At 45.4% G+C, this 13,216-nt stretch overlaps 2 protein-coding genes across 3 annotated transcripts in view; one reads left to right on the top strand and one right to left on the bottom strand.

Moving 5' to 3' along the window:
• The first annotated feature begins 4,768 nt into the window (after nucleotides 1–4,768).
• Nucleotides 4,769–11,350, top strand: LOC119311798. Of its 2 annotated transcripts, XM_037587499.1 has the most exons (8): nucleotides 4,769–5,081; nucleotides 5,178–5,644; nucleotides 5,725–5,958; nucleotides 6,892–7,106; nucleotides 7,246–7,418; nucleotides 9,032–9,567; nucleotides 9,728–9,800; nucleotides 10,263–10,747. In XM_037587499.1, the coding sequence occupies exons 2-8, from the start codon at nucleotides 5,264–5,266 to the stop codon at nucleotides 10,745–10,747; spliced, it is 2,097 nt and encodes a 698-aa protein (XP_037443396.1). In that variant the 5' UTR covers nucleotides 4,769–5,081; nucleotides 5,178–5,263. The 2 variants fall into 2 exon arrangements, with proteins under 2 accessions (XP_037443396.1, XP_037443397.1); XM_037587500.1 differs by lacking the exon at nucleotides 4,769–5,081 and having other exon boundaries at nucleotides 5,264–5,644; nucleotides 10,263–11,350.
• A 286-nt stretch (nucleotides 11,351–11,636) lies between these two features.
• LOC119311799 overlaps nucleotides 11,637–13,216 on the bottom strand; it is a 1,988-nt gene continuing 408 nt past the window's right edge. The window contains exons 2-4 of the mRNA XM_037587501.1: nucleotides 12,583–13,216; nucleotides 12,338–12,490; nucleotides 11,637–12,229 (exon numbers count right to left, since the gene is read on the bottom strand). Coding sequence (XP_037443398.1) covers nucleotides 11,966–12,229; nucleotides 12,338–12,490; nucleotides 12,583–13,216 — 1,051 coding nt within the window. The 3' untranslated portion in view covers nucleotides 11,637–11,965. The remainder of the gene's footprint in view (nucleotides 12,230–12,337; nucleotides 12,491–12,582) is intronic.

Genomic DNA, 13,216 nt, shown 5'->3' with positions numbered 1-13,216 from the left:
TCGGAGCAACTCATTTTCCTCTCGCAAATATGAGAAAATCCTAGTGAGGAAAAAACCAAATCCTAAAATGTTAAGTGATTGAGCATCACTGAAGAACTTCAGTTTTATGAACACCCCTTGTGTCCAATGACTCGAAGAGTGATGCTAAAATATGGAAATAATTTGTACTAAAAAGGATACCATTTTCTCCCACTTTTACCATATTATCTCTCATCAACGGTTTGGTGATATACAAATAGAATTGATCTCATCTACGCCCGCATCAACTTCTAAACTTATCATATTGCTTCCCACGCCCCTTAACATCATCAACAAAGGCAAGTTGAAAATTCACAACCAAAATTGGTATACACAAGAACTCCTAATCCCCAATGGTTTTACTAGCATCAAATATCACATGTAGCTCATTGTTGAACATCCATGGGGACTCCTCTAATGCTTGTGTTCCCCGGAGGATTGATAGAAGGTCAATAATACATTCTCACTGAGACTTCTGGAATCAGCTCAACGAAGGGGACACCTGATCCTACACGGTGAATTGCCAATCCTTCAGTGAAAACCAACTATTCAGAGAGCTATTTTCCTATCGCATGAGGTCCCGACATCTCAACTTTACCACTTCCAGCCCATTGATCTTCAAGCCTTTCTTAGGCATTTGACAATTACATCTTTTGTATCAAGCCCTTCACTGTGTCCATCATTGCCATCAAGGTCACATAGAGAATAAAACTAGGGAAACAAAAAGTATTACGATCATGCGCCCTAGATTGTGTGAAAGGCTTTTGGTGGAGGAGGTGAAGGTGGGGTCCCATCACCGTTGTATGTAATTGATATAGATATGTGTTATTGACATCATATGAATCTAGACTAGTCTACATACATCTACATACCGTAGAACTCTCAACGTGTCCATCGTTCAATTGTAGTCACCATTGTCCCCTACCCAATACGTACCCACTACCCTCCTTTTGTAGAATTCTATTTCCTTTTCGAGGCATGCAATATGCCTCTCCAAGTCTCCCAAATAACTCTAACTCCACTCCTTCAATTTTGGCACCAACGCCTTAAAGTTCTTAGCAATTGTGCTCCTCCCCTCACACGATATGCATTCAACCAGGCATTGTGAATTATAGCCTCACAATTTTCTTCTTGCAGTCACTTGGTGTTCGAAAAGCTCCATGACCACCCATCCTAATGTGCATCGGATCCTCTTCAACATGGATTGTGATGGGGTGGTGATCATTGTGACAAGGGTCACCACTAACACAGTCATCATTAACCATCTTACAGTTTGGAAATTGAGTGCACCATTCATGTGTAGCCACCACCTTTGAAGACTCTCGTGAATGCACATGGATTTTGTCTGGCTATGATTTCTACATGCAAATGGATCTTCCACAAAGCACACTTGGGTTTGAGCTGCCCCACCAACCTTTTCACAAAATAACAAGACTTCATTAAAAAGTCCCCGACGCATAACTAGGGGAGCTTACTATGATGCTTAATATTTCTCAACAATCTCTGCATGGCTTCCCACTCTTTCATCTCGGGTTATCCATACTAGTAAACCTCCGGTGGAACCTATATAATTCAAGAATTGCCACATCAATATGGTATCTCGATATAACCTTGTTTTAGTTGTACAATTCCTCCAAAAATTGCCAAACAAAACACTATGCCCCACACAACTTTTAGCCACCAATTTGACAAGCCAAGATTCCACAAAACAACTATAGAATTCTTCACCTTTGTACCAAAAAGGAAAGCAAATTGGGGTCCTCCTAGATATCAAAAAAATGTTGTGTCATTCCCCAAGCCCAGGTAGTCAGGCTGGGTGTTTGGGTTTACCCAAAAATTTGGGTCAGGTAATTTGGGCTTTAAAGATTTAGGCTTTCAAAAATAACAATCGATATTTTTCCAAACTTTTTTGAGTCCCAACAATTCGGATACCCGAAAAATCTTGTTCGGGTAATCCCGGATTACCCGAAATACCACACAAAACACCATGTTGCAGGGGCAACATGAGGGGCTCGTCATTCCATGTTTGGATTCTAGCCGGACGAGGTGTGACTACACCTGCAGAGGCGGCAAAGGTCGCTGGCCGGAGCTCGCAGAGATGGCGACTGGAGGCTGGAACCGATGAGTGCGTGTCGATGTGGCTAGTGCTGCATTTGGGAGGTTGGTCGGGCGAGCACATTAGGAGGAGGGAAGCTCGATCGGAGTGGCCTTGTAGGTCACCCGAGCTAAGCGACAACATTCATGGTGGCGTCCGTTGGCTTACCCGGCGGCATGCGGCTGTGAGGAGGGGAGGAGGAAGTGGGCATGACTAAGTGGTGACCCGATCTAGGTTTTGCAGGGGTAGCGACTAGCGATGGCGATTTGGGTTGGGCCTTTTCTTGGTTGTCCATTTGTGCAGTTATTATACTGGGTTGCAGCACAAGTCAGGCTATTCAGGTAATTTGGGTACCATGGCCTTATACTCGAATTACTCAAAAAAATTGGGTTTCCAAAACTTCTACCGATGAAGTGCGTAGGTTTTTCGGGTTCGGGCACTACGAGTTTGAGTTTTTTGGGTACGAGCTTCAGGTATCAAGTTTTATGCCCACTGTGATCAAGTAGTTCCAGGAGGTAATATGCATTCGTTCTCGTAGGATTGTCCATGCAACCCCAAGTTCAGATTTTCCTTTTTTTTCTGGACTTCCATGACTCGCTTTTCTTCTTTACATCAACTTCCATGCCCTCGCATGCAATTGTGTATTTCTATTTAATGATCACATTCAATTTACCATTATAACCTACCGTCTACTGACCTTTTTATTTTATACACCCCAAGTTTTCTTCATTTTCCTTTACCTTCCTAGTTTGGTGCATTGCATGTCCCATGCAAAAGGTTTTTGTATCCTTTCTCTTGACGTGCATGGCCCATGCAAGTCACTTCCCAAAACATTCCTTCCGCCTTCCTATCTCCATTCCTCTATCCCTTCCACATCCTTCCCATATGTTGGTTCACTAGGAACCATCTTGCCATTGCACTCCTAGCCTCTTATTGCATCGACAACTTTTCCATTATCACAGTTCGATCTGCTTGCTTCATATCCTTAAAAATAGTTAGCTTTTATGTTTCCAACTCTAGTCATGCCCTTCCCTACCCTATCTGTCAACTTCATAATGCTCTCTCTCTCTCTCTCATCCCAATGTTGATCAGCATCCCAACATGACCAAGATCCATCGTATTTTCTTCATGAAAGATTGTTGCGGCTAGAGCCACAACCCCCACTACCAAAGCTATCATTCCTCATGGAGTCTTCCACTTCTACTACCCCATGAATTCCTCTCCTGCCATAGTCCCCGCTTTGGAGGTATCACTTCCAGCCATTTTACCATATTGTTGCACCTCACATTTCTTCATTTATTGAGCAACCCTTAATTCTGTGACCAATAACCCCTCTCATCAACGGTTTAAACATCTAGGCATTCACCCTAGGCCTGGTTAAATTCCAGTGAAGTTAAAAAAGAGCGACCCTAATCACGATGGCCAAATTCTTCCTTTTCGGTTTTTTTGTTAAAAAACATGTATTATATTGTATGAGAATACATGCATGATGGTATTTCCCTATGACCATTCCATCTTCACTAGTAGCGACTTATTGAGCTTCTCTTATTGCTTTACCTCATTCACTTATTCATAACCAATAAAGGCAAGTTCAAATTCACAAGATATACATGAAAACCCGTACTCCTTAATGGTTTTAGTAGCACCAAAATCCCCTATCACAAGTAGATCATCGTCGAACATCTAAGGGCCCTCCTCTGATGCTTTGTGTTTCTCAAGAGGCTTGATAGAAGGTCAAGAAGACTTTCTGGTCGAGACTGTCGCAGTTAGGGGCAACCGATCCTACATAGTGTATTGGTCAATCCTTCAACATTGGCTTTACATAAAGCAACTTCCACACCGCTTGAGGTTTTATTGTCCCAATATTACCACTTTCATTCCAAGTGATCTTCAAACCTTTTTTCTCCGATCTGACAGTTGCAGTTTCTTCACCAGGCCTCCCACTCTGTCCATCACTAGCATTAAGGCCGCACTAGACAACCAAGCGAGGGAAACAATTGTATTACTGTCGAGATTGTGTGAAGGGATGTTCATGGAGTAGGTGAACGTGGGATCCCGACCCTTCCCTCAGAAACCCTAAACCAAGATGTTGAAGCGAAGACAAGAGATAGAGGGTATACAGATCACACAGACTAACACATCACAAGAACCGGAGGAGTAATATGACAATGATCGGCCTATGGGGGCGAAATTAACAACAAAGAGCAAGAACAAAACCCTAGCAAAAGGCTGGGTAGCCACGATTTGTGCCACTACTGCTTTTGTTGGTTGAGACGAGTTTCATTGCTATCCACCACTTTGATGCGAAGGACATGTGCCATAGTCGTCCTATGTGGGTTGTTGGTAACCAATGCCAAATACGATGGTTGTTGAGTGTGGAAGATAGGGGAGGAAAGAAGATAGATATCAAGTGATCTCAAAGATTTTCGGTGGCCTCGCTGCTATATCGATAATACCATCTTACGACTAATACTTGCATATACATATTGTTGCTTGCTAAAATTGACTAACTAGGGACAATCCATGGGTTGTCACCCACATACATCATATACGGTTAGACCCTAGGCTCTAGAGTATTCTACAAGGGCGTCTACATACATGCCCTAGCGCACTCCCAACGTGTCTGTTGGTTCGATTGCAGTTACCAGTGTCTGTACCCCCCACCCCCCCTCGCCGTCCCCGTTCCCCTTGTTCTTCAGGCTGCCCCGCTCCTCTCCGCTCCTCTCCTCTCCCCCCATTCGCTGGTAAGATCGCGCGAGGAGCAAATCTCATCCACTATCCATCGCCAGGCCCGGCAGATCTCTCCCCGCTAGCCGCCCACCGCCGCGCTCTACATCCGCCGCCCTAGCGTCACCCGCCGCCCGCCGCAATTCCGCCCGCCTACCGCCTCAGCCCCGTCCGCCCTCGCCGTCCCCGTTCCTTCCAGTTCTTCCTCGTCGGCGCGTCGCGTTCCTGCCGTCTATACCCCGTACGCGGTCCTTGTTCATTCGTTTCTTGGTGTGGGTTTGATTTTATCCGGCGACCGGTTAATAAGTCCCACTGAACCTCACAACTTCTGTTTCAGCCGCTTCTCGCCCGGCACGCCATCTAGATCCGCCCCCGGTGCCAGGGGTCGCCGGAGGGGTTCCGCTGGGGTTGGGCCTTGGGGAGATGACCAGTATCTCCACCAACCAGTTCGGCTCCGGCGGCAGCAATGGAGGGTCTGCCTCCAGGCCGCACGGCAGGGATATGGTGATTTGGACCGAAGAGATGAATGAGTATCTCATCGATGCGCTCATGCACCAGCAGGACATTGGGAACAGGAGCGCCGAGGGCAGGTTCTTGACCGGCGCCTATGAAAGTGTCATCACCGGAGTCGGTGAGAGGTTCGGGGTGGTGATCGACAGGTCCAACATCAAGAACCGTCTCAAGCATGTCAAGGACATGTTCCATGAGTGCGAGAACCTTTTTGATAAGCAGAGCGGGATTAAATGGAACCCGGCGACCCGGAGGTTCCACGCCGACCCTCAAGTCTGGAGGGAATTCATTGAGGTCTGTGTGCCACCAATCAAATGTATATATGTGTTGTGATTTGCTGAGCTGATGTAATTTTTTTTGCTGTGATCTTGTAGAGAAAACCAGAAGCCAAGAAATGGATGACGAAGACCATTGATCATTACGATAGGTTATTGGAGTTATTTGGTAAGGATAGGGCACCTCCGGCTTCTGAGAACTTGAAAGGTCCTTCGAAAAAAAAGGCGCGAATAGAACCACCAAAGGATAGACCTCAACGTCATCAGACGTCATCAAATGGCTTTGAGTTAGCAATCGTCCAAGGTTCAAATCAAGTAATGGATAAAAATGAGGTATCGATCCATGGAGCTGAATAGTTTTTAACCAAATAGTGCATTTTATTTTGTTATGGTTGCTGATCAGCAAGCTTAACATGGTGTTGGTTTCAGTGCCTAACTTTAGGTTATCACTTTCTTAGGCAAACCACAAATGTTTGCTTCATCCGTAGATTTGTGGTCTACCATGTTTCCTTAGCGCTATGACCTGCATGTCTTAAATTCAGTTGCCACTATTGTGTGACTTGTGATTCGGTTGCCGTAGTTAATATGGCAAGCCATGATTTGCCAAACAACAATTGTGCCAAAGTTGGCTAGGACCAAGCAGGAGTTGAATCAGGGTCTTTTGCTCACTGGATGCTTATGGGAATATCAGAACATGGATAGATTGAAGCACAATAAGTTACGCCTTTTAGCTTTATGGTGTGACTTTTCTCATAATCTACATGTTCTTGTGCCATTCTGGTACAGTTGCCTGCTTGTACAACCTATTTACGCGGGCAAGGTAGCTATCTGAATCGGCCTGTTTGTGTTTCTATATTTGAATATACTTGGTAATTAGCATTCTCCCATGGCACTTTCTACTTGTGAATGAGTTCGCCCTTTGCTCCTAGAAATGAAATCTCACCAGTATTGTTCGGCAGAGTGATACACTTACATAACCTTAAGGCCATGAATAACAACTTACTTGCTTCCATTGTATTTGTATTAATCTTAATGGAGTGAGTGTTATAATATATCTCAACTTTATATGGGAAAAAAGCTATTGTATTAAGAAATCCGAACCACCGTAAATATGTCCTAGTGATAAATGAAATAGAACTTCCTTTTCTCCAATGTATGAATTTCAAGCATTTTCTTAACATGATTTCTTGGAAAATGTATATCTTAATATCTCCTGAGTTAAGTAGAATTTGAGCTGTGCATTGATTAGATTCTTGTTTCTTTCAGCTGCCTGGTGCTGTGGTAGCAGAAAATAACATAATTGGGGAACTCGATTTATCAGAATTGTGCAAAAGCGAGAATGGCCTTGTTGCCATACCTGTTCATGGTAATGCATATGGCAAGGGTTTGCCCTATGCTCCTGAAAATTGGCCGTCTCCTGGAGATCAGTGGCAATGGAAAGTGGGGAACAGAATTGCTGCAGGTGGGCACTGGGTGGACAGGTAAATGCTTTTATCAAGGCTTCATTAGGCCAAATTTTAATAGTCTTGCCCAAGCAAAAAATGCAGAAATTTATAGAGGGTTAATTTCTCAATTTAGCTTTAGCATATTGACTCACGTTGTGGATTTAACTTTGTACAGATATCTTGCCCCGCCCTCGCGCTTTCGTGATGCTACTGGTAAAAAGACGACATTCACAAGTAGACTAAAAGTTGGAGAGTTTATCAAGAGCAATTTTCCAGATGTTGATCCTAGCACATTTTTCTCTATGTTCATATGGAAGATCCCTGCTGCAGAAGGCGGGATTCAAGGAGGTTAGACCTTAAAACCACTGTAGCGTGTAGCATCTAATGAGTAATGGGTGCTTCTGTAAATCAATACATATGATTTTTACCACTCCAGAGCACTTTCTTCCATGCTGGTCCTTTTTTTTTATGTTTGGCCACCTGTGTGACTTATTTTTGGAAGAAATTTAACTTGGTAGCACTAGTTACTATACATACCTGGGGTGCGAGGTTCTTTTATTCTCTTTTCTTGTATCTACTAAATAACTTCCTTAAATGTACACACTATTCACCTCGGTTATTGTATGCCAGCATTAGCTTTTATTTTATATCTTTATGTTTTCGGTGGTTTGTTTCATAAGTGAAGTCCGTTGTTTTCCTGCAACTGTATACGGCTCTGTTACAACTAGCATGTTGCAGCAGCTCCATCCTATGCATGTCCATTCCATACTTCTATGCTTCATTGAATGCACCATTAACTTTGTTATTTACCACTTAGTGGACCTCTTACTGACAAGATAATCCATTGACACGACATTTGACTGTATAGAAAGGATAACAACATGATTCGGCAACATTACCTATGGAATTACATTGGAAAGAATGAAGATAATGAGTATGAAGGTCACACAGACGTGTTGTTACGCATTCCACATCTGCAGTTGCTATTATGCATTGAATCTTCTTTTATAACTATCTCTATTGTGCAGCCTATTAGCTGTACCCATATAAATTTGACAACGGTCCTTTTTTTTAGGTCTATGGCTAACCAGGGAATTTCTTTAAGTTCAGTTAATTTTCAATAGATGCACATGTTTGATTTTATCATGTATGTGCATGTATCAGGATTAATTTTTATCCCATATTGTTTTTACATGTCTTGTTGGGCCCAGAAAATTACAAGGTGGCTGAGCTGGGCTTAAAAGGTTGCTGAGCTGTGTATATTTCAGCAATTTTTCCTCGGTGTGCACTTGAACTGGACCTGGACTAGAGTCCTCATAGCCCTGGCCTTAGGCCCACCCTTGCTTGTCAACATCTCCATATATATATATATATATATATATATATATCTGTCTGTATAACCTATCTCTTCCTCGAATCCTAAACCCTAGCCGCCACTCTAATTCTTACATCTCCTTCCAGCCTACCACTTCTACTGATGGCTCCCTTCTCCTTCAACTTTGTGCGGCACCACCAATTGAAGCGGTGGCGCTTTCCGTCCCTCCCTCCCCTTGCGCAGAGCTCTGCTCGCGCCCTTGTCTTACCTATCGCTCTCAACCCAAGTGACGGTGAGCTTTGTTCTCTTCATTCAAGCGGTGCTTTTCCCCCAATCCTAACTCACATAAAAGGAAGCAAATCATTTCTCCTCATCCAGGATTGTCACATAAACATAGCATCTGGATTAGTCTTCTGCTTTACTTTTCTTTTTTAGTTTTCTTCATATGTAACCTGGAGAATGCGTGAGGATTTGTCTAGTAACGTAGTGGCATGACATAAGGGGAAAAATAGTTTCTTCATTTGATAGCCTGATTCATCTGTCTTGACGCTAAAAGAAAAGAAGCATCATTGCATTTGCATATTTGCTGTTATTTCAATATAGATTGTTCATTTTGCACAGTTCTGTAACATCTTAATATGTCCAGGAACTCTTCAAGTGGAACGCGTTGAACCTGAAGATGGCCTGGCGGATCCTGATGGACCATGCAAGGCTCGGAATAAGGCGTGCAATCTTGGGAAAGAAGGGTTTATTGAATCATCACCAGCAGGGAATTGTGACATCTGCTGCGTACATCCTGATTTCTGTCGTACATGCTGTTGCATTCTCTGTGGCAAGGCTGTTAACAATTCCTTTGGAGGTTATAGTTACATCAAGTGTGAGGCAGTTGTGGCAGAGAACTACATCTGTGGGCATGTTGCCCACCTTGACTGTGCTCTGAGGATTTTCATGGCTGGAACTGTTGGAGGAAGCATTGGGTTGGATGTGCAATATTACTGCAGGAGGTGTGACAACAAAACTAATCTGATGATGCATGTGGAGAAACTGCTGGAAACATGTCGCTCTCTTGGTTCGAGGAGTGAGATTGAACCAATCCTTAATATGGGCTTGTGCATCTTGCGTGGTTCAAGACAATTGCAAGCAAAAAGCTTGGAGGACTATATGGCATCAGTGATGGCAAAGGTGAGTGTGATGTATTTTATTAAACCTCAGTAGGATAGTTAGGTAACATGGTTTGTTTAGTACTAGCACTCCTCTGATTGGTGCTAATACTGCGCATGGGTGTACAACTTTGTTTTCAGTAGTCCAAGACTATGGTTTGATAGTGTATTGTTTAATGCAGGTGAATAATGGGGTTGATCTTGCTGAAGTATGGAATATGGAGGATGGCGATGGCATGCCAATACTGAATGCAGGTAAACTTTATTGTTTAGTTCAATTAAGAGAACTTTGAGGGCGAAATGTTTTTGTGGGATTTCAGATAATCATAAAAGGTCCCAACCTAGTTGTAATGGTTAGGACATCTGGTGTTCAATGTAATTCCAATAAACCAAAACTCTGTAGATTGTGCAGAAATTGTAGGATCATGATATTCAAACCCATCTGAGGTTTTGCCTACACACACCATATTTTACTATGGACAAGTAACGCAGCTTATGTAAGTTGTAATTTTAGTATTTTCTGTCATACCTGTTCTTTCTTCTTTGATGTAGAAATGATTTAATCCTTATGTTTATTGTAATCTTGAACAACCTCAATTATGACATGTGTCAGAACGTTGTATAACTCAAAGAACAGTTTGTATCTCTGGTGTTCTTCAGTTGTTGCTTCACATATTGCTTGTCCATAACTGGGTTCTTTTCTTATGGCTCATGCAGAAGAAAGTTCCCCACCTATTGCTGGTGTCACAGTACTAGGGGCTGATCCACAGTACCCATATCTGACTGATCCAATGGTTGATAATGAGCTGCAGAGGGCTGCCGAAAGTGTTCCAATTTTCATTACTGGTAATCACACCGAGATGTCTCTCAAATTTGAGGATGAGATAGATAATTCCCTTCTAGAACTGAAGAAATCTCAGGAAGCAGAATACAGGCTGGCAGAGCAGAAGCTTTATTCTCAGAAAGATTATATCCTCAGTCTATATCGGCAGCTTGAGTCAGACAGGTCCCAGCTTGCAGATCCTAACCCCGTATCCGATATCTCAAGCTACAGCGTGCTTCTCTCCAACATTACTAACCGTGTGGAACAAGTGAAGAGCGAGGAGGAGAAGTTCCAGACCATGCTCAAAATCTCCAAGGGATTCCGGAAAGCACCGGCGAACATCAAGGAGCACTTTGGGTTGCCGCCACCAGCGGAGTAGCTCAAAGTTTGACTAGCTTGAACTTAGATACCATAGTTTACCCTGAACTGTACATTGGGTATGTTGTCTCTTGTGCTGTTGTACTGTTGTATACCTGTCTCCGACAATGTGCTGCTCCAGGGTGCACCGCCAGGCTGCTGCTCTAGGAAGAGTCCCCCAACATCTGAATTACCAGTTTCAGACTTTAATCGTACATTCAGAGTTCAGTGATGACTATGCTGGTAATTTGTGTTTATTCTGTGATTTGTCGACATGATGGTACAACCAAGTTATAGGTTGCTGCTGTCGTAACTGCGAGATGGAGAAAATTTGGCAACCTGGAACAGGGGAATATCTTGAAAATTTGGCAACCTGGAACAGGGGAGGCTATCTTGGAATTGTGCAGCAGATGCCAGTATGCCACAATTCCCCTTTCCTGCATTTGCTGCTTCAGTTGCCTGTTTCCCTGATGTCTATCTTGGAATTGTGTTGTGTAGCTGCTATGCAAAGTGATTTTGATGCATCGCTCCTGTCGTTTATTCGCTAGCGTGCTGGAGATTTAAGATTTTTGTAAACTTTAGGCAGCGAAGAGTTGCTAGCAAATGGACACAGATGTTTCGGCCCCATTGGAACGAAGAAATAACCTTAGGAATTTATTCCCTAGATGCATTTGGATCATAGGAACGATGCTCATATTGGTCTTTTTATATATGTCTCCACTTCACACTGCCATCATCCGCATATGGTACTTGCAAAATTCTTCTTTTCATTCTAAACCACATTTCTTGATTTTCTTATGCTTCAGAGTCCTCTTTTTCACATTTTCTTTTCTAAACATTTTTTTTGTATATTTTTGGATTTCCATTCCTTTGATCTGTAAAGGCCTCAAGGTGTTGTTTCAGACGAAAAGTAGCTCATAAACCTCTGGAAATTCCAACAAGAATTTCGGAAGAAAACTGTAGTTCTTGGGTAACATGCCACTGCATACTACTAGTGTTCTTGAATTCCCTGATTTGTGTTCCAAAGCGTGTCTAAGCAATGCCAACTAACTGCAGTGTACTCCAGCAAAATTCCCCTGAAATTCTACCGGATTGTAAGTTCCAAACATTATGCATTCATAGTAGAGGTACCGTGATCAGCCACTAATCAACGAGCGATCCGATGAAATAGCAGACAGGAAATCTCACAGGAAATGAGATGATCCAACATGCTAAAGCTAAAAATCGCCCTGTCTGCAGGTCAAGTCGGCTTCGCCTGGATCCCGCCGCGGAACCGCTTCTTGGACAGCTTCCGCCGCGCCCGTTTCGCCATCTCCGAGCACCTGGACGCCAGCAGCTCCACCGTGGCCGGCAGCAGCCGTGTCCCCTCGAACAGCACGCTCCTCTGGTACTCCAGCACCCACGTCTCTGGTTCCAGCAGCACCGCCGCTGCGCTCCGGCCCCGGTAGCTCCAGGAGCTGCCGTTGCTCGCCCTCACCGTCGGCAACACGCTCCCGTCCGACCACTGCAAACAAATACCAGACGGACATGGCTTTCAGTTTCAGCTAGCTGCTACTGGTGGTTCAGGTGATGAAGAAATGTTGGCGTTGATAGTGGACATTCTGTCGATTACCTCCGTGATCTTGCCGGAGAGGATGGTGATGTGCCGTGTCGAGAGCGTGGACGGGAGTAGGCCGGAGGTCCGGAGCGGGCTCCCCCAGATGCTGACCTCCTCTGCCGCCGTCTTGTATAGTGAGCAGCGCCAATGGAACAAATGCTGATCATTCTGAAAGAAAAAGAATTCTTCAATGAGGAACTGTCTCTGCAGCCAAGACTCAGTAAGTTGACTGACACGCAAGAACAGCAAGAATGGCGAACCTGCTGGAGTCGCCAGACGGAATCCTTCGAGCTGCAGTTGGAGATCCTGTCGGCGCCGACGAGCTGCCGGACCCCTCGCTCCAGGAAGCGCAGTTTGTGGCCGAGGTCGGCAGGCGCAAGGCGCGCCTCCTGGCCCATCCGCGCGACGGCCTCCGGCGACAGCTTGGGGCCGAACCCCCTGGCCGCGACCTCCGGGACGAGCCCCGTGTCCACCCACAGCAGGAGCAAGAACCCAAGAACCGTCAGCGCGTAGAGCGCCCAGTCGGGCGACGAGGACCTCCGGGCCTTGGCGGCCGCCGCATCCCGCCTCGACTTGGCGGTGGAGCGCAGCGGCGGCGTCCACGGCTCGGTGACCGCGGACCCGGGCGTGGCGCCGCCGTCGCGCGCGAGGAAGAGCGAGCGCGTCCCGGGCCTCCGGTCCCTGGCGGCGGCGGCGAAGCAGCGGCGCGCGGAGGCGGCCTCGGGCGGGAGGAGGTCCCGCGTGGCGTTGATGCTGGCGAGGCAGATCTCGCAGGCGCAGTTGGCGTCCTTGCGGCAGCCGGGGTAGTAGCCCCTGCCGCCGCCCTCGGCGGCGGGGCGCGCCCACGGGACGAGGTAGGCGGGCGGGGGCGTCCGCGCCGCGGGGTCGGAGTTG

The sequence above is a fragment of the Triticum dicoccoides genome, chromosome 5B (genome assembly GCF_002162155.2).
Source record: "Triticum dicoccoides isolate Atlit2015 ecotype Zavitan chromosome 5B, WEW_v2.0, whole genome shotgun sequence".
In the NCBI taxonomy this organism is placed as follows: Eukaryota; Viridiplantae; Streptophyta; class Magnoliopsida; order Poales; family Poaceae; genus Triticum; species Triticum dicoccoides.
This window is presented reverse-complemented; position numbering and strand designations above follow the sequence as displayed.